The 20,143-nt window shown below is 32.0% G+C and overlaps 2 protein-coding genes across 5 annotated transcripts; both read left to right on the forward strand.

Moving 5' to 3' along the window:
• Positions 1–1,884: 1,884 nt before the first annotated feature.
• Positions 1,885–13,196, forward strand: LOC114169822 (tetratricopeptide repeat (TPR)-containing protein). 2 transcript variants are annotated; one of them, XR_003601009.2, is made up of 18 exons: positions 1,885–2,220; positions 3,078–3,186; positions 3,929–4,036; positions 5,098–5,279; positions 5,603–5,798; positions 6,161–6,415; positions 7,107–7,253; positions 7,996–8,074; positions 9,178–9,291; positions 9,364–9,530; positions 9,722–9,840; positions 10,966–11,089; positions 11,186–11,254; positions 11,338–11,464; positions 11,711–11,825; positions 12,024–12,159; positions 12,250–12,362; positions 12,676–12,838. XR_003601009.2 is itself a non-coding variant. In XM_028055141.2 (18 exons), exons 1-18 carry the CDS (start codon positions 1,943–1,945, stop codon positions 12,940–12,942), a joined length of 2,760 nt encoding a protein of 919 aa, XP_027910942.1. In that variant the 5' UTR covers positions 1,885–1,942; the 3' UTR covers positions 12,943–13,196. The 2 variants fall into 2 exon arrangements, 1 of the variants encoding a protein (XP_027910942.1); XM_028055141.2 differs by having other exon boundaries at positions 11,969–12,159; positions 12,676–13,196.
• A 1,476-nt stretch (positions 13,197–14,672) lies between these two features.
• LOC114169841 (P-loop containing nucleoside triphosphate hydrolases superfamily protein) lies at positions 14,673–18,150 on the forward strand. Of its 3 annotated transcripts, none has more exons than XM_028055168.2 (4): positions 14,673–14,800; positions 15,088–16,410; positions 16,573–16,740; positions 17,693–18,150. In XM_028055168.2, the coding sequence occupies exons 2-4, from the start codon at positions 15,169–15,171 to the stop codon at positions 18,053–18,055; spliced, it is 1,773 nt and encodes a 590-aa protein (XP_027910969.1). In that variant the 5' UTR covers positions 14,673–14,800; positions 15,088–15,168; the 3' UTR covers positions 18,056–18,150. The 3 variants fall into 3 exon arrangements, with proteins under 3 accessions (XP_027910969.1, XP_085524557.1, XP_027910968.1); XM_085668431.1 differs by having other exon boundaries at positions 14,686–14,861; XM_028055167.2 differs by having other exon boundaries at positions 14,686–16,410.
• Positions 18,151–20,143: the final 1,993 nt, after the last annotated feature.

The following is a 20,143-nucleotide window of genomic DNA, read 5'->3' on the forward strand; positions in this document are numbered from 1 at the left end:
ATATTTAAAAAATATACACACAGGCGCGATAGCGCCTGTGTTACGCTAGTAATATATAAATAGGATACCCTATTTTGTGTCCACAATTCATTATTCCAGTTTCACCCTTAATTATTATTTTATAAATAATTTACCTTTAATCATTATTCTAAAAACCTCTTTTGTCTTTAACAATTATTTAAAAAACATATTCATTTGTGTACATATTTATTTATTTTTTAATTTCACATTTAACAAATATTTTTAAAAATTAATTATATATTTTTTATAAATTTTAACTCAAAATTTTATGAAAATTAAAAAATGAAAACAATAAATAAAGAGGATGTTCTTTTTATTTTTCAGTTTTATCCTAAATTATTTTTTTAATTAATTATTTTATAAATAATTTACTTTTAACCGTTAGTTTAAAAACCTCTGTTGTCTTTAACCATTGTTTTAAAATCTTCTCTTATGTACATATTTTATTTTTCTAATTTTATATTTAACAACTATTTTAAAAATTTATTATATATTCTTTACTGATCTGAACCGAAACGGACCAAACTGAACTAAACCGAACTAAACCAAATTAAACCAAACCAAACCGAACCAAACCAAACCCAACCCAACCCAATCCAATCCAATCCAACTTAACCGAACCCAACCCAACTGAATTTCAGGTGTGTTGAATTTTAAAACACCTTGAAAAAAATAAGGTGAAATTTTATAGTTTCATAATTAATTAATATATACCAAATGGAAATTCTCTTTGTAATGTGCGTAAAAAATGTCACATCCAAAAATGCGAACAATAAATAAAGAGGATACTCTTTTTATTTTTTAATTTTACCATAAATTATTATTTTAAAAATTAATTATTTTATAAATAGTTTACTTTTAACCGTTAGTCTAAAAATCTCTTTTGTCTTTAACCATTGTTTTAAAAACTTCTCATATGTACATATTTTATTTTTCTAATTTTATATTTAACAACTATTTTAAATTTTTTATTAAACTGAACCGAACTGGATAGGACCGAACCAAACTGAACTAAATTGAACCGGACCAGATCGAACTGAACCAAATCGAACCGAACTGAACCAAACCAAACCAAACAAAACCAAATAAAACCGAACCGAATCGAACTGAGCTGGACTACTCTTTAGTTGTGCTGAATTTTAAAACACCTTGTAAAAAAGGACAAAATTTAAAGGAAAATTTTACACTTGCATAATTAATCTATAACAATATATAAAGAAATACCATATTTTGTGTTCACATTTTATTATTCCAGTTTTACCCTTAATTATTATTTTAAAAAGCTAATTATTTTATAAATAATTTATCTTTAATCGTTATTCTAAAACCCTATTTTTGTCTTTAACAATTATTTTACATTTTAAAAATATTTTAAAAAATTAATTATATATTATTTATAAAGAAATAAAGAAAAAAATTATAAAAATATATTAGATAAAATCTTTACTTATTCAAGTATTGTTTCAAATTTAATTTGATTTAATGTCTAGTAAACAAATTAAACAGCTCTTATATTGTTTATATTCCTATCAATAATTTTTCTTTCAATTTTTAAAGCTAAATTTTTAAAATTATTTATTTATTGTAAATTTCAATTATAGCATAAGTTATAAATTAGAAGTATTGTATGATAATTTTTTTAAAATATGTTACTCTTTTGCATTGTAAAAGTTTAAATGTTAATTAGTAATAATAAATGACAGTAAAGTGATAAATAAATTATGATGGGGGTATAAATTACATTTGTCAAGTAAAAAGATAATGGGTCACGCGCAGGGCACATGTTAAATGGTCCATCCTAAAAGATACCGTAAAATCAGAAGCTATAAATAGGGCTAAAACGTGATTTCGAATTTTTGAGAACAGATAATCGAACTAAGAAAGTAAGAGTGGAAGAGCCTGAAAGCAGCGTCTGAATCCGATGGCAAAAGAGGGAAGCGACTTTGATGAGGTAAACAACGCCGTGGAGGGCACGGGGGAGGAAGAAGAAGAGGAAGAGCACGCCGCAGCGCAGGAGGAAGATGACAATGACATGGAAGAAGAGGATGAGTATACTTTCAGGTTTGAAAACGGGATGGATCCTTTGGACTTTGTCGACAACAATGACGATTCAGGCCTTCTACCCTACGAACGATTCGAGCGTCTTGAACAGGAAGCTCTCGCTGATAAAAAGCGAAAAGCAACTGAACAATGCCACAGGTTCGTTGGTTTCTTCAGCCCTAATTAATTCCGACGCTGTTAGGTTCTGATACCATTAGGTAGTGAAATTTGAGCCTTAATATGATATAAGAGTCTTCAAGAGTCTATTATAAAGATAAGCTCAAATTATTATAATATATAAAAGGAGCAAACCTCACTTATATAAATAGGGGAGACCTCAGTTACTCAGTTAATTATCGAGCCATTGTCTTCTTAATATGATGGTATGAGAGACTAATATGTATGGTATCCATCCAAGTCATCGACATATATCCTAGAGAGATAAGGTGAAGTTATATTGTTGTATGAAGATGAGTTAAGCTTAAATTATTTCTTAATAGACTTGTTATTTATTTCCAAATGATTGCTTTATTTGTTGTATTAACTGCATTTGTGATCGGACTTTTGAATTTGTAGTTTCTGCTTTTTGTTGTCGTTGCTGTGAATTGTGCTGTTTATACTTTAGTCTGTTCTCTAGGAGTGGGTGCAACTTTGTATTGTTAATATATTGATTCAGAGCTGTGCATGTGCAACCGAGAGTGCCACAATTACGTACATGTTGAATAGAAATTGAAATATGTTAGTTGTGAAACTTATTTTTGTTGATGGCAAAGGAAAATATTGTAGATACAAGAAATTAGAGCAAAAGGATTGGAGGTTAAAAATTAAAATAAAAAACAGAAAATCCTTGAATCCCTTGTTCAATGAGATGAGCTACTGAAGATTCTTGATTGTGTTCAGGTGCTAAAAGGGTTGAACAAATTCTAAATGTATTTCACGAGGATAAATAACTCTCTGCGCTTACTTACTTTTTGGATGCTTGTTTGATCTGTGCTATTTTGTGTCACTAAATGCAGTGAAGAGCCACCTTCTAAGTTGGCTAGGGAATGTGGTATTTCCGGGTCAAAGATAGCTGAGATAATGGAAGCAATGAATTATCATGGCGTGCGCAAGAGATCAAGAAAGGTATGCTATGCAGTGCATATGCCAGTTTAGTCTACATAATATATTATGTTTGCAGTTTGTCTGGTTGTCTCTATTGGCAAGTAGGCTTTGAAAGATAAATTGGTAGTTCATCATTGTGTCAGATTGCGAAGAATATTTTATCTCTTTTTCTTTTATTTATTTTTTCTACGTAAGCAAGGGCTACCATGAAAGAAGTTGATTGCCTTCCTTTATTTTTTGTTAGTCTCCTTATGCATTTTTAGCAGTTTGCCAGTTCATAAGCAAAGGCTACACCAGAAAGAAATTGATAACTTTCCTTTAATTCTTTTATATTAAAAGGTTGATTACAAGCTTTGATCTCCAGCAATGGAGTGGATATTAGAGGAATACATTTGGTGTTATGGTTTTGGAAGAACATTTAAGATCTGTGGTAAATGCCTGTTGCATTTTTTGCTCATTGCTGTTTCTAAGCTGTTTCCATTTTTTATGCAGGTTAGCTTAGTTTATTCTGACAATTTACCCCTCTTTTTTCCATGAATTTTCTGTTCTACATGATAGCTTATCACTAGTTTAATTGTGTATACAGTTTTCTTCATATGCTTATGGTTATTTATTTCTTATCCATACAATATCCATAACCTAGAACAGATGTAGATGAGAATGTAAAAATGTAAGCACTCAGTTGCAAGTTATGTGACTACCTTCTGTTTTAAATTTTAATGTGACATGACTCTTTTAAGTATTCTCTATCTGCCTGATGCAGCCTAAAAAGAGAGGCAGGCGGAAAGGATCAAGAAATAGAACGGACCCTAAGCTAACACGGATGCTGGGTGATGCCACACTTCACTATGCATGTGGCCATTATGACAAGGTATATTATTCTGTCACATGACAGTCCTTAGCTTCTGTCACTGGAGTTTTGTATTAGTTAGTGTCACAGTTATCCAGTATATTGAGGTAGATAAGTAAGTCCCTGTACTTTGTTAGTTTATTGTTTTAGGATGGTTTTGATGGGAACGGAGAAACAAATAATGGGCCACAGGAGCACTTGGTCCAAGAAGCACAAAGTCAGCCCAAAGAATGGATTGCTTATGTCAGAAAAAATAAAGGAATTAGGAAAAGGAGGGGCTTGAGGTGAGGTGGCAGAGTTAGTTTCGGAGAGAGAGATATAGAAGGGATAATGAGCCTAGTTTTGGGGGACATGGTGATTTGGTTGGATTTTTCTGGTATATAGAAGCGTTTGCTCTCAGTAAAGGAGCTTAGCTCTGGGGCATAAGAGGGCCTGTCCTCTTATTGCATTATTTTCTGTTTTCATCCTTTAATTCCAAGAAGTTCCCCATTTCATCTTTTTTGGTGTTTGTTATTGCATCTGTGTTTTGGTTTCTGGTATATAACAGGTTTTCTGTATTAAGTACCTAAGGAGATAGGATAAATGATACTATTTCTCTCTGTCTAGGCTCTTTTTGCCTTCAGCATATAATCATCTGATGCAACCTGGGGTATTATGCGCGTCTTTGTTTGTTGGCATACCTTTTTTGGATCCATTTTTCCTAATCAACCTTTGTTTTGCTTGAAGTTTTCTTTTTTTCTTTTTGTAAGATTTAAGCAAATCCAAGTTGATCAAATTAATGTATTCACCAAAGAGATATGTGATCGGGTTAATACTGTATGTCTTGCTTTTCAGATAGATATGGTTGCCTCCAGGAGAAACTCATTAGCTGGAAGTTATATTCATGTTTATTGAAATGATCTAACACTTTCCATTTCTATTTGTCTCAAGTATGATAGATGGCATAAGATCAGGGTGTTTAGTTTTTTTATTCTTAATGCTTTTTGCATCTGTCGAGGCTTGATTTATATTATAGATTTTATCATTGCTTTAGGCTTTTTCAGAATATTTATGCATTCCTTTTCTATGTTGTTTTTTTGCAGGCTAAAGCTGTGCTGCTTGAAGTTATTAAGTTGGCACCGAATTTGGCTGATTCTTATCACACTCTTGGACTTGTCTGTAGTTCACTCCAGGATTATAAAAGAGCAATGAGTTTTTACCTAATTGCCGCTCATTTAAATCCTAAAGATGCATCTCTTTGGAAAAGGATTTTTACCTGGTCCATGTGAGATGGCTTCTTAGTTTTGTTGTCTCTGTTATTTTTTTGAAGTTATTCTTCTGGAATAATTGTGATGATGGTTAAAATTTCATCTAGTGATGTCCTTAAAATATATGACCCATGTATTCAATTTGTTGATGGACAATATGGTGCACAACTGGCTCATACTCTCTCATAAAATACCACCCTACCACCCTGCTATTTTCTTTTCATATATCATCGTAGTTTGTTACTGTTTATAATATAACTTAGTTTATGCATGCATTACTTTTAAACAATGCTGAAAGAAATAGTATGATGATTGAGTTCTGAACCTTTTCCAAATGCAGAGAACAAGGTTATATTGATCAGGCACGGCATTGTCTTTTAAAAGCAATTACAGCAGATCCCAAAGATGTTACTCTTAGAGGTCTTCTTGCAAGGCTTTATGTTGAACTTGGAGACTATCAAAAAGCTGCTGTTACATATGAGCAAGTACATCAACTCTGTCATGAGAATGTTGATCCACTGAAAACTGCAGCTAAGGTTTGTCTTTGCTTTGAGATAGCATGGACATGCATTCAATTTTGTCAATAATCCTTTGACATTAGTTGTTTTTGTTAACAATTATTTCCTATGGAAATCACGGTTTGCCTTGTGATGCTTTATAATGCATTTATCGCATCTGCTTGTATGTCGCGTGGACTGTATCTATATACTCTGACTAACATCTTTGAAATGGTAAGCAGATGTGTATAAAATATAATGTTTGAGAGGGGTAAACTTTAAATTATCTTAATATACATGCAAAAAGTATAAGGGTTGAGGAGCTGATAATATTTTTATTCAATTAAACGTTAATTGGTTGACTTTCAATGTCGAACTGAATTTATATTGCTTTCTATCAGTTGTACAAAAAATGTGGTCAAGTTGAGCATGCTGTTTGTATTCTTGAAGACTATCTTAAGAGTCAACCTGATGGAGCAAATTCGAGTGTAGTTGATCTGCTGTGTACCATATTGATGGAAACTAAGGCGCATGACAGAGGTCTGCAGTATATAAAACATGCCCAAGCTGCAAATGCATGGGAAGAGTTACCATTGAATTTGAAAATTAAGGCTGGAATTTGCCATGCTCATCTTGGAAAAATGGATATGGCTCAGGTGTGACTCATGCTTACTTATAATTGAATTAACTGTGTTTTTCTTAATCATGGTCATGGCCCCTTTTAATCTTGCTTAAACCTCATATATTAGGTTAGGTTAATTGATATTCTTTGGTGTCTTTGGATGAGTATTTAGTTTAGACTTTCTTAGTTATCTTTAATTTTATCTCTTTCATTCTGTATGCTCTTTCTTTCTTGTGTCCTAGCCAATTTATGTGTAACACACATCGTTACCTATCCACCATAATATTTCCCTCCATGTAATATATCCCATGTGAAGCTTGGGTTTTCAATGAGATTTGCACGTAACTCTTTTTTGCTGATTTCCTATTTTGTGTAGATTTTTGTCCTCTCTCCTTTAATTCTGAATAAGAAAACTTAAATTTATGGTCATCTTCTATATAATCTTTTTTCCTTATAAAAGGGCTTCTTTTCTTAAGGAAAGAAAGATCAATTTCGCAGTCTTTAAAATTGTGTACAAGTACTACTCTCTTTCTTCTCCCACCGCATTTCTGAAACACAATATATCATTATTTTTAAGTTACATTTTCCATGTTTCTCATTAGCTTAATTTCGTACAATGTTGGAGTGCAAGCAAATGTATAATACATGTAATGACAGTGTATGAATCTTTCTTTTGACTTTGCTTTCATTTTGATGTATTACTTAACATTTCAGTTGATTACTAGGTTCTCTTCAATGATTTGAAACCAGAGAATGCAAGCAAGCATGTTGACTTGGTTATTGAGGTTGCTGATTCATTGATGGGTCTTGAACATTATAACCCTGCATTGAATTATTATTTGATGTTGGAAGGAAATATTGGAAACGAAAATGTATGGTAAACTCCTGCCCATGCATGCCAATTATCATTTTAATTTTTTACCAGTAATTTGCTTTAGTAGGTGACTATTTTTGTCTTGTAATCTTATGGGGATGTATATATTGGAATCTTTAAATTTATTGTTCATATTTCTGTTAGAAATAACCATTCTTGTGTCTTTACATAATAACTCAAGCTTTAGGGGAGTTGTTTGTTCCATGATATGGTATTGGAACTTCTATGACTGAGTGGTCTAGAGTTTGATCCTTATTGACCTATCCAGTAGGCACAATTACAAGAGCTGGGTATGATAAAAATGGACATGAACACAAGAATGCAACCAATTTTAAAAATATTGGACAACACATCTATAATTTTTAAATTATAAAAGAGAATTCATGTTTCAAAAATGAGAACAAGTTATTATGAACACTATAAAATATAAAAGATTATCTGATTATTGTGCTATCTAATCAGTATTAGTATTGACTGCTTGAGTTTTTCTAATACATTTCCTCATGCCCAACGTTTCTGAAGCTAGTTGGAAGGAAATAATTGAGGAATTGTATTGTCCATCTGTATCAATTATCAAATGTAATTGTTTACTGTTTTCAATTTATTCTATTTTCTTTGGCTCTTTTCGGTTGCCCGATACTATTTATCTAGCTTAGAAATATAATTTCAGTGTATGCCTTTCGTTATCATCACTATGTTATCAGGATATTCTATATTCTTACTGAAATTCTTTCTTGCAGGGTCCTCTATATCTGAAACTTGCTAAATGTTACATGTCCTTGAAAGAAAGTTCACAAGCAATTATTTTTTTTTACAAAGGCAAGGTTTTATTTTTAAAGAGAATGGTATTTAGTTAATGATACTTTGTGAAAACCACTTCCCCTTTGTTTTTCAATATAAATGAAATATTCTATGGATCATTTCTTTTTAGTGATGAAGCTTCTGAAACGATTTTTGATTGTCAAAATCTTTAAGTTTGGGAGCATCCTTTTTTCTTGCGGGAGTAGGATTTCGCTTTAGCATCATAGAATCAAGGCAGTTCTCAAATGTATTCTTGGATTGCTTTACTTTTGAGTAAACTTTTTATGCATAACATAACTGAAGATCTAATAGCATGCATTCTTCACATATAGATCAATACACAGATTTACATTTTTCAAGTTATCTGATTTGTGAGCTTTCCCATTAGCTTCCTCATTCAAAGACAGTTACATTTTTTTGGAATGAACTTTCTGTAGTTTTTTATTTGATATTTTGTGTGCTTCTTTACTATGGAGAAACATTTTATTGTTGGTTTTCAGCTTTATTCGTTTTGGAAGAAGCATGCTAAAATTTTGTGGCACTAATTTATGTAATTGTCTTGTGAGATTGGTGCATTCGTTGGAAATAATTACATCTTTAAGAGTGTCTTTCACCCTATATTTGATTTGGAATAGGATTTTTTGTAGCTTCGCTCTACTGATTTGCTCATGGATGTCACAATGAGTTTCTGTTTCAGGTTTTGCATAGAAATTGAAGATGCTTCATTCTTGATTTTATCCTTTCACTGTTTTTTTTTCTTGAGGTTATCTTATCTCCTTTCCTTTATTCCACATTTTTTTATCTTCTTTTTGTCTATCTAAATACTATAATTAAAACTATTGAATTATTGCTTGAAATTTTGAAACCATGGTTTTATGCTGTTAATGGGAGAAAAAGGGAAGTCTGTCAAATTCAAAATGCTTTGTATCACATCTTGTTCTGGCTTGGTGCTGAGACCTCATGGTTGACATCAGTTATAAGAGCATATTTTAGGCTTGTATTATTACGCTAGTGCATGTAGATCCAGTGACAGTGAAACAACACTCTGCTGTTACTTCCTGATGATTGTTCTGCTGTGAAGTATTCATACTCCCTGGTTGCTAAACAAGATTTTGTTTCAGCCCTTGAAATACTACAAGATGACGTTGATGCACGGATAACTCTGGCTTCCCTTCTGCTTGAAGAGGGAAAAGAAGATGAAGCAATTTCCTTGTTGTCTCCTCCAAATGATTCTGGTATTTCGAACATGTTTTCTTTCTCTACAATTGAAGTTCTTGGATGGAGATTTTAATGTGAAAAACTTGCAGACTCTGGTGAAGCTAATCCTGAAAAGTCAAATGGATGGTGGGTTGATATAAGAATAAAACTGAAACTCTGCAACATTTATTGGAATAGAGGGACACTTGGTGATTTTGTGGATACAATTTTCCCTTTGGTTCGTGAATCATTGTATGTTGCAACTCTTCGACAGAAGGTAATATTAGAGAAGCCAAATTTTCACCTCTTTGGCACACAGTCAAATACAGATTGGTTTGGTAGATGCTCTTGGACGCCTATGTAGGCATGCCTGCTACTTGCTTCAGAATGTTAACATGTTGATAAACTACATTATTTCAAATAGATCTTAAGATTTATTTGAATTTTCAAAAGACATTATTGCTGTAGGGTAAATCAAAAAGGCGACTCACCAAAAGAGATCTGGTCGAAAGGGTTAGGATACTAGATGGTCCAGAAAAAGATAATGTATTTCGAGGATTCAGGCCAGTAGCTGCAGCATCTGATCGGTATGTGTTTGTGTTGTTTTGTATATACGTTATTTCTAACTCGACTGTGTCATGTTCAATCAGATGCATTACCATTATGGGTGATCTGTCATAATTGTGTTTAGTATGAAATTTATTAGAGAAATTGTTAGTGCTGACTCTTGAAGGTGATTGAGGGATATATTCTTTGGATGGATTGTTGTTGATCTGTTTAGTTGTTAATTGATTGATGACCATTTTTCTGTATATCCCCTTCTGCCAATTTCCTCTAATTTTTCGTGGAGTTTGGTGTTGCACAATGTTGGGAAGCCATTTTGTTATCGTCACCTTAATAATTGTTTGAGCCACTCTTAGTGTCATGTGTTGGGACTTCAAGATCGAAATCACTGATTTTATCCCTATATATAGCACTATGAAAAAGAATAGAAGGCTTCTTTTAAGAGAGTGAAACAAAGATTTCATTGTAGGTATTTGCTTGACTGAGTACACCCCGGTCAAGACAAGTTATCTATTTATAACAATAATGATTATAAGGATAATAAATAACTACTACTGTTTTCAAGAGACTAGTTAAAATATCACTACCTAAAATGCATTGAACTCAGCTAAACACAAATTATGTTTAACAAATTAAATAGTAGTCATTCTTTTAACTTGTTGAAAAGAGAAGTTTACATAAGTATTTATACCTAACTAAATTCAATACAAGGGATGGCTAACCGTCTTTACTGAAAGGGTTACATGAGATAGCTGTTAGCAATAGCTAATAGCTCTGACTATATACTATAATTGTACATATACAAAATAGCTCAGTACGTACTCTAATATTGTGAAATTGAAAGAGTATTATTAGTATTATTATATCTAAATTTTCATTTTTCAAATATTATAATACTATGATTTCAAACATTTACTTCAATTTATCCTTTCCGTTGTTATTCTATATTTGGAAAACCATAGGATAGCATCCCCTTGGCAATATCTGTGTGGTACTCATATAATACATGTATCTATGTATTGGATGTACTACCTTCATTGCAGATATTACAAAATATTTTGGGTGAATAATTTGTCTTAGTGTTTATGCTTTTTTCATGTTGTTTGATTTGGATACTAAGTGAAAAGAATTGTGTTTTGTGTAATTAGGTTGAAAGCTTCCAGGGCAAAAAAGTTGCTGCAGAAGATGGCAATTGAAAAGGAGAAAAGAAAAGCTGAGGCACTGGCATCCGGAATTGATTGGCTAAGTGATGATTCAGATGAGGAACCTCAGGTGATCCGTTTGGTGTTGTCTACTCAATTCTAGAACAAATGTCTTGATGATTATGTCTTAATTCCCTTTTGGGTTTATTGCATGAGATATTTTTAGCAAGAAAACAGAGAACCTCCCTTGTGCAATCTTCTCAAAGATGAAGAACATCACCAGCTAATAATCGATGTTAGTGCTTCGATTTTTTCTTTTTTGTGTGTTGCACCCCCTTTCCTCTGTTATATGTCTGACCTGTTAATATCATTGTACAGTTATGCAAGGCATTAGCATCCTTGCAAAGGTATTGGGAAGCACTGGAGATTATTAATCTCTCTCTAAGATTGGCTGGTACATCTCTGTCTACTGACAAGAAAGAGGAACTTCGATCCCTTGGAGCTCGTAAGTCCTGAAGACAGGCTTTTGCTTATAGATTTATTCTTTGCTTCGAGTTCCAACTTTTCTCATTCGAAGAAATAAAAATAAAAATTGAAGACTTCCACTTCTTGTTTAATGTTTATGTTTGTTTCATTCCCTTGTTTAGCTTTACATATTTCCGATATTACAATTCTAAAGAAAAAGAAAATTAATGCTTTAGGGAGGGAAGAAGCTTATCTTACTGATAAAACAAATTTATGTTCTCCACAGAAATGGCATACAGTACCACGGATCCTAAACATGGGTTTGATTGTGTAAAATACATTGTTCAGCAACATCCACACAGTGTTGCAGCTTGGAATTGCTACTACAAGGTTATCTCAAGGTAATTTTGTGAATGCATGGAACCATGGGTTCTCGAGAAAATTGGTTAGGCTTTCTAATTTGTTGTGATAGGTTTATGACTTAAAGATAAAAAAAGACCTGGCTTTGTAAAACATGGTTTACTTGTTCTCTCCTGGTTTATAGATTGGAAAACCGAGACACAAGACATTATAAATTTGTACGTGTTATGCAAGGAAAGTTTGTGGACTGCGTGCCTCCTATTCTAATTTCTGGCCATCAGTTTACCATATTTAGCCATCATCAAGACGCAGCAAGGAAATACCTCGAAGCTTACAAACTATTGCCAGAGAATCCCTTGGTTAATCTCTGCGTTGGTATGCTTTTCATGTCACGCTGTGCATGTACCGCTTTCCTAACCAAGAACTAGCAGTAATTGATTAGTTAATTTTATCAATGTTTCTCAGGAACAGCCTTGATCAACTTGGCATTGGGTTTCAGACTTCAGAACAAGCATCAATGTCTTGTACAAGGTTTAACATTCCTCTACAATAACTTGAGAATCTGCGAGAACAGCCAGGTTTGTCTGCTGAGCCTTTCATGCAGTTTTTTAGCTCATTAAGAAGAAAATGTTTTATTAAATATTAATAATAAATGCGATAATAAGAAAGAAAAATATCACCTCTAAGTTCAATGCACGTATGGTGTAAGTTCCTATCCAGTGGGAAACTATGCACAGTTGATCATCATCGAGTTCCTTTAAATGAAAATATAAATAAACATTGAACCAGCTGATGTAGGCATTCAGATACTGAACTTCAGAAGGTTGATTTGTTGTCGTGAATTTCTTGCGTTTTCATTTGTTCAATATGTGAGACTGAAAAACTTTGCAGGAATCCTTGTACAACATAGCTCGGGCCTATCATCATGTTGGCCTTGTAACTCTGGCGGCTATTTATTATGAGAAAGTGATTGGTATTTGCGAGAAAGACTATCCTATTCCAAAACTTCCCAATGAGAATCCAGATGTCATCGAAAATCATAAACCTGGTTACTGCGACCTTCGCAGAGAGGCAGCTTACAATTTGCATTTAATCTACAAAAAAAGTGGCGCTCTTGATCTAGCTAGGCAAGTTCTCAAAGATCACTGTACCTTATGAGTTCACATATACCTTCTCCAACTACAAGCATCTTGCAGGTTTAGTGCTTAGTATTTGCAATTAATAACGTAAAAAAGTTTAGAAACACTTGCGATGTGCAAGTTATACTTTTGTAGAATGTATTTTTACAATTTTACTGTTACATTGTAATTACATGTTGCCTTAATTGAATATATCACGATTTAAAAAAAATGAACAATAGTGAGATAATAATTAAATAGTTCATATTGGTATATTTAAAGAGTTATATATTATGTCAAGTTGTAAAAGGTATATTTTATGAATTGTTATTGAAGGTGTCATACTAGGTATAATTTACAATCAAGTTCAAATTTAAATTCTGCGAGATAAACCATGTTGGAGGAATAATATTTATCTGGTGTTATGTATACTACCTCTTCTAAAAAGTAAAATATTTAAAACAGGAACACATTTCTTAATTTGAAACTCGGAAAATTTATGAGATTTTGAAATTTACATTGTTCGTATTTAATTTTTTTCACTTTTAAATATTTAGGATAAATCAATATAATTTTATTAAATTTAAAACTTCTACTTTGAACAAGACATTTTAATTTTACTATATAAAAGTAAAATGAAAAGTTGACGTTGTAATATTTTACAAAAAATAATTTTAAGCATTTAATGACTAAAAATGTAAATGTTGACATTTTTTATATGAATATTAATAGAGAAGAAAAATATAGAGAATGGAGGATTTAAAGAGAGGTGATAAAGAAAAAAAGAAAGAAAAAGAAAGAGATGAGAGAGATAGAGTAAAGAAGAAAAAGAAATGACAGAAGATAGAGTGAAGATGGTAGAGAGGGAAAGAAAAGCATACCAGATAAGTAATATAGAGAGAATATATAGAATTGAGAGAAGAGAGACACATTTTTAATTATTATTTTATTGAGTAATTTTTTTAATATTTTAAGTAACCATGTTTTTATAATTTTTTAAAGATATCCTATGCTAACATGTTTCATTACGTAGTATTTAAAATTATTTAAAAATAAACCACTATTAAATTTCTTAATCTAAAAACAGAATAATATTTTTATGTTCCCTCTTAATAAGAGGAATAATACAGATATTGAAAAAAAAAACACTATATATACTTATAGAGCAAAAGCGTGTCAGTAAAATAAATGGTAGTGCTAATTGAAGGTGGAATAATTTTCAATTGCTTAAAAAGAATATCACAGCTTCTTTAATAAGGTAAAATGTCTATAACTGAGCAAGTTAAAAATGACACTTTATTAAAATTCTAAAATATATTTTCTTAAGAATGTATTACAATTTAAGAGTAAAACTACACCAACTGATAATTGACAAGTTTATTCTTAGTTGATAAAATTAATTATTAATTGATAAGTTTTTAAAAGTTTTGAAATTATGAACCAGTTGATTGAATTAAAATCACTAGTTGGTAGATCATGCATGAACTAGTTTATTCTTTTCTATTCTTTCTGCGTTTATTTTTAACTAAACTCCTATCAATTTCACTATATTTATCTTTATTATTTCTGCACCCACCTATTTGTTTTCATATTTTTTTTCTTTCTAATAAATTTACTCTCCTATTCAAATTTGAATTTTGTACAGAATTTTTAAAGTTATTCCTATGTTATAATTTTGAAGACTTTGATATATTTTAAAATATATTTACGTTTTCTAATATATCAAAATTAGACAAAAACCCAACCTCTAACTCTCTGTCAAGACTTTTAAAATCAGGGTTTTTCCTCTTAAACACACTCCTTTGGCCTCTCATGTTACAGAAGTTGAGAATGTCAACTATAGAGATAAATGGGATTTTTTTCGCAGGCTTTTACGGCAACTTCGCTGAGAGGAATCGGTGTGCGGATGCTTTTTCCTGAACTTGGACCTTCTTTCCAATTCGTGTTTATGCATTAACAGTTTAGTTAATTGCATTTGTTTTTCTGTTGCACGCACGCCATCTGTTTGATTAAATTAAATGCATTTCTTCTCATCACCACACTATATTTTTCTTTTCCAAATTCATTGCTAACCGGAAACTGGTGGTTTCACTTTCAGTGCACCTCATTCAATTGAAATTTTTTAGCATTAACCTGGTGGTTAATTTTACATAGCTAATATGTTTGATTTGTTCTAAGGATACAGCTGAATAGTGAAGTATTATAAAGAGTGGATGAGACATTTGGAACTGGCGCGCGAGATTATTTGGAGAAACAACATTTAGAAATGATTGTAGCAGCGCGAAAACTCTCCTCTTCAAATATTAAACCACTCTTTTATCTATCGTTTCTTTGTGAATGCAGAAACCATTTCCACTCAAATGTCTCTTCGACCTTAATACCTTACTCAAAAACCCGTCTCCGGAACTCCACAAAATTTTCATCTCAGTCGTGGGTTAATTTGTTTAGGTTTTGCTCTTCACATCATGCAGATTCAGCTACAAAACAGAATTTACCCCTCTGCCGTGAAGGTAATTATGATGATGTCAATTCCCAATCTCTTCGTGTTTGCCCTGGCTGTGGGGTTCATATGCAAGATTCAAATCCAAAGCACCCCGGTTATTTTATCAAACCATCAGAGAAGGACTTCAATTATAGACTGTATAACAATCTGGAACCCGTTGCACAAGAGCCTGAGTTCTCCAACTCTGTTAAAAAGGGGTTTGTTATTGAACCAGAAAAGCTTAATGGTGATGATGTGGGCTTGATTAAGAAACCAGAGAAGCCTGTGGTCTGTGCACGCTGTCATTCGTTAAGGCACTATGGGAAGGTGAAGGATCCTACTGTGGAAAACTTGCTACCTGATTTTGACTTTGATCACACTGTGGGTAGGAAGTTGGCATCAACAAGTGGGACCCGGTCTGTGGTGCTGATGGTTGTGGACGTAGTGGATTTTGAGGGGTCGTTTCCAAGGAAGGTTGCAAAGTTGGTTTCTAAGACAATTGAGGATTATTCTGCTGCATGGAAGCAGGGTAAGTCAGGGAATGTGCCTAGAGTTGTGCTTGTGGTGACAAAGATAGACTTGTTGCCTAGCTCGTTGTCACCAACAAGGTTGGAGCATTGGATTAGGCAGAGAGCAAGAGATGGTGGGATTAATAAGATTACTAGTTTGCACATGGTGAGTGCACTCAGGGATTGGGGACTGAAGAATCTTGTGGATAATGTAGTTGATCTGGCTGGACCTAGGGGTAATGTGTGGGCTGTTGGGGCACAAAATGCAGGGAAGAGTACTTTGATAAACTCTATAGGGAAGTATGCTGGAGGGAAGATTACACATCTGACTGAAGCACCTGTGCCAGGGACTACACTAGGAATTGTTAGAGTGGAGGGTGTTCTTCCAAGTCAAGCAAAACTGTTTGATACACCCGGCCTTCTTCATCCTTACCAGATTACATCGAGGTTGATGAGGGATGAGCAAAAGCTTGTTCATATAGGAAAGGAATTGAAACCAAGGACATACAGAATTAAGGTTAGTGCACTGAAATTAATTTATGGGGATTTATTTTTGTTGTTAATATAAGTACGCTAACTTGCATTATGGTGTGTAAGTGTTTTTTTTTTTTTATCTTTTGTCTATTGATAAAACCTGATGTATTTCGTTTTTTTTTTTGCCAATTTATTGCTTTGGTAGGCTGGCCATTCAGTTCACATAGCTGGTCTAATGAGATTGGATATAGAAGACACATCCCTGGATTCTGTTTATGTCACAGTGTGGGCTTCTCCTTATCTTCCACTGCATATGGGTAAAATAGAAAATGCTTCTAAATTGTTCCAATATCATTTTGGCCAACAGTTACAGGTATTATCTTTACTCATTTTATTGAATACTTACTCTGCAACTCCTTGTCCATTAGGCTTATAGCTGATTGTAGAGTATCTTCTCAACGTATTTTCTGTTGTTTCATCTAGTTGAAAAGTTTGAGGGCTTCTTCTCCTTGGCCACGAAACCCTTAAAGCATTTAGTTCCATAATACAATATCTCGCTCGATGCTTTCCATAAAAGCTTTGATAATCTTTCAAGCCTATACATGTAGTGCACATATTAACCAATAAACTATCAACAGACACAAAAACTTCCGAACTAGCTGTTTCAGCATAATTTGCTTCCATTGATCAAAGATAGCGTTATAAAACAATTGAATTCCAAAATTTATAAAACAATGCCAAGATCAATATAACCAAAATATGAGTAAGTAATTTCAGATATGGTAACAATAGTGTGCCGAAAACCATGGCAATAAAAGATGAACAATATGGATGGTTAGCTGTGAGTCAAGTGAGAGAGAAAGAGATATTTTTAAACCAGGGAAAATGTGAGAGAAGAAGTATCATGTTTCTTTTTAAATTGTTTAGTTTTGGGACATTATTCACCCTAGTTTTTGTCTTGGACTGTTATTATATATTTTTTAGTTTGATCACTGTTCGCCCAACCAAAATTGGTGTGTCAGTGGCTTTTAAAATGACCTTGAAATATGTTAGTCGTGTTTAATTAACCTGGTCAAGATATTTAATAGCATTTCTCTCTTCTGTTTTCAATCCACACATGGTTTGGTAATGCTCTTAATAAATTTAGTGGAACAATTTTCAGAGAATTACCAATAAACTTAAGTAAGATCTAGATGGAGTCGCTATAATATGCTTAAGGTGAAGTTTTATATCCAAGCAAAATGTACCTAGACCTATATGTAACAGGTTTAAAGAAAAATACACTTCATTCTTGTATAACACATTGTGAATTGTTCCTTGTGCAGCCACCAATTGGAGAAAAACGAGTACAAGAACTGGGGAATTGGGTAAGAACGGAGTTCCATGTTAGCGGGAACAGTTGGGAGTCAAGTTCAGTAGACATTGCTGCTGCTGGACTCGGGTGGTTTGCCATTGGACTTAAAGGAGATGCAGGGTTAGGTGTTTGGACTTATGAAGGAGTTGATGTTGTTCTTCGCAATTCTTTAATACCCTATAGATCACATATTTTTGAAGTTGCAGGATTTACAGTATCCAAGATTGTTTCCCAGTCCGACCAAACTTTAAACAAGTCAAAGGAACGAAATAACAAAAAGCCAAAAAACCAGTTTGTTGAATCACCTCTTTTGACTTCTGATAGAGTCATATAATAGTGGTGTCATTTTGATCTCTGATGGAGTCATGTAATAGTGGTGTGAGTTTGGGAGAACAAAAAGATAATTGAATATCATGGCATTTAGTTTTCTATACTGGTGATGATGTGGGTTTAGTTTATTTAATATTTTATGTTGCATTTTGTTTTCCTTCCGGGTTTGTTACAAAATGAGTTTGTAATTCAAACAAGTCTCGTCCGATAATTCAAATTTTATTTTTATTTTTTGAATTGGATCCTAAATGTTAATACGATTGAACTCCAATAAACATATATCAATGTAACTGGGTTTCTGAACGTCCTAACATAGACTTTTTAAGTAGGTTTATTTTTTATCTTGAAATAACGGTCGCTATGGTTGGAATAAAAGTGGAAATTAGGACCCAGAGAAATCTTTACAAAACTTTATAATATATTTTGCTTTGAACATGTTTAATAATATATGAAATTTGATTGAATTAAGAAACAATTTTATGTTAACTAGTAACCAGTGACTATCATGTAAAATTCACATAACAATAAGGTTGACTATCATGTAAAATTCATATAACAACAAGGTTGATAATCAAATTTTGACAACTTTCTTTTATATAGGTGATATTTTTTAATTGGTTTTAAAATATAGAAAAATAAGAAAAAAGAAAATGGGAGACCATTTAAAAAATGACACATCAAATTATAAAAGAAAGTTGTCAAAATTTAATTGTTAAAAATTTATTTTTCTAATAATAAATAGTGTGCTCAAAGAAAAGAAGAATGAGAATAGGAAAGATGGAAAAAGGTTTGTTTGATGACATATAAATTACAAGAAAATAATTTCTCTCTATATATAGCCAATCCTATGAGTTTACTGTTCAATATCTGTTAATAATAAGATGGAGAAAGGTTAAATGTTTGAGAACTATTTGACAATTTATATAAAGGTAAATAGTCTTAACAAAAGTTAATTTTTATGTTTGTAAAAGAAAAAGAAAGTAAATAATTATGATTGGTAGTGTCAAATAGTAGTGTAAAAAAAAATGGTGTGGGTGTCCTAATAAGATTTACCTTTCATCTTTTTTTCTTTTTCTTTTTTTCTCTTCATTCAAACAATTTTTTGTTCAATCCAATCAAAAAATTAAATTAATCATTTATTCAAGAAGTGGTCCTCTATTTAAGTATGAGAGATATGATGTTTCGTAATTTATTTTCTTTGTCTTATAGTAAACGTCTCTTTTTCGTCCTCTATTTTTTTAAATATCAATGAAAAATGATACCCTTCCTAAAATAAAAATAATACTTGAATAGTAAAATATATTTTGGTTTATCTAACTTTATGTATTTATAGTGAAATTGATTTCATCACTCCAGTAACATGTATTTTATTTTATTATTTTTTGTATATATTACAAATTATTTTTATTCAAGTCTAGGTAGTAGGACCTTATTGTTGTATATGATACATTTTCATGCCCCTTATTGAAGAAAGAAAATAAAAATATCCTCTTAAAGGTGACATGGTCAATAAAAGAAAAATCTAATACATTACTCACACAGACGAGTCTTGAGAATCCATAACTAGAAATAACTTTCCTGTAACTCATACAGATGTAGATAAATATATCTGAATTTACACTTCTACTTTATATATAGTCTATTATTTATTTTTAAGGTTTTATTTATAATTTTTTTTTTGTAATTTCGTTTTGTGACTTAAAGTTCCACTAATTTTTTATGTACTATTTTTGTTAATTTTATTAATTATTATCTTAATATGATGATGTTTAGTCATGAATACTTGAATCATTTAGAATTTATTAGCGTGCTCTTATATTTATTTCCATATTATCATTTAAATATTTTTTCTTACTTTTTTACAGAAAAAATCTTCATATATTTATACAGGATAAATATAATAATTTCTGTTCTGTTTGTTTATAATCATAATTTGCAACTTCCTAGTTGTTTTTATGTGTAAGAATGAAAACTCTCGCTTTTTGCGTTCTGATTTGGTAATAAATTGTTTTTTTTTCATTAATAAAATGATTATAGTAACACAAAAAACAATTATATTTTAAGAAAACACTAACCATGAAATGAAAATATA

The sequence above is a fragment of the Vigna unguiculata genome, chromosome 11 (assembly GCF_037176805.1).
Source record: "Vigna unguiculata cultivar grain cowpea cultivar isolate G323 ecotype 2 chromosome 11, ASM3717680v1, whole genome shotgun sequence".
Taxonomy (NCBI): Eukaryota; Viridiplantae; Streptophyta; class Magnoliopsida; order Fabales; family Fabaceae; genus Vigna; species Vigna unguiculata.

Excerpts from the sequence above, each read along its gene's own strand:
- LOC114169822 (XM_028055141.2), top strand. The coding sequence starts at position 1,943 with ATGGCAAAAGAGGGAAGCGACTTTGATGAGGTAAACAACGCCGTGGAG. Across the intron at positions 6,416-7,106 it reads GAAAAATGGATATGGCTCAG|GTTCTCTTCAATGATTTGAA; the intron begins GTGTGACTCATG and ends GTTGATTACTAG. Across the intron at positions 12,363-12,675 it reads GAATCTGCGAGAACAGCCAG|GAATCCTTGTACAACATAGC; the intron begins GTTTGTCTGCTG and ends AAAACTTTGCAG.
- LOC114169841 (XM_028055168.2), top strand. The coding sequence starts at position 15,169 with ATGATTGTAGCAGCGCGAAAACTCTCCTCTTCAAATATTAAACCACTC. Across the intron at positions 16,411-16,572 it reads CAAGGACATACAGAATTAAG|GCTGGCCATTCAGTTCACAT; the intron begins GTTAGTGCACTG and ends TTGCTTTGGTAG. Across the intron at positions 16,741-17,692 it reads ATTTTGGCCAACAGTTACAG|CCACCAATTGGAGAAAAACG; the intron begins GTATTATCTTTA and ends TTCCTTGTGCAG.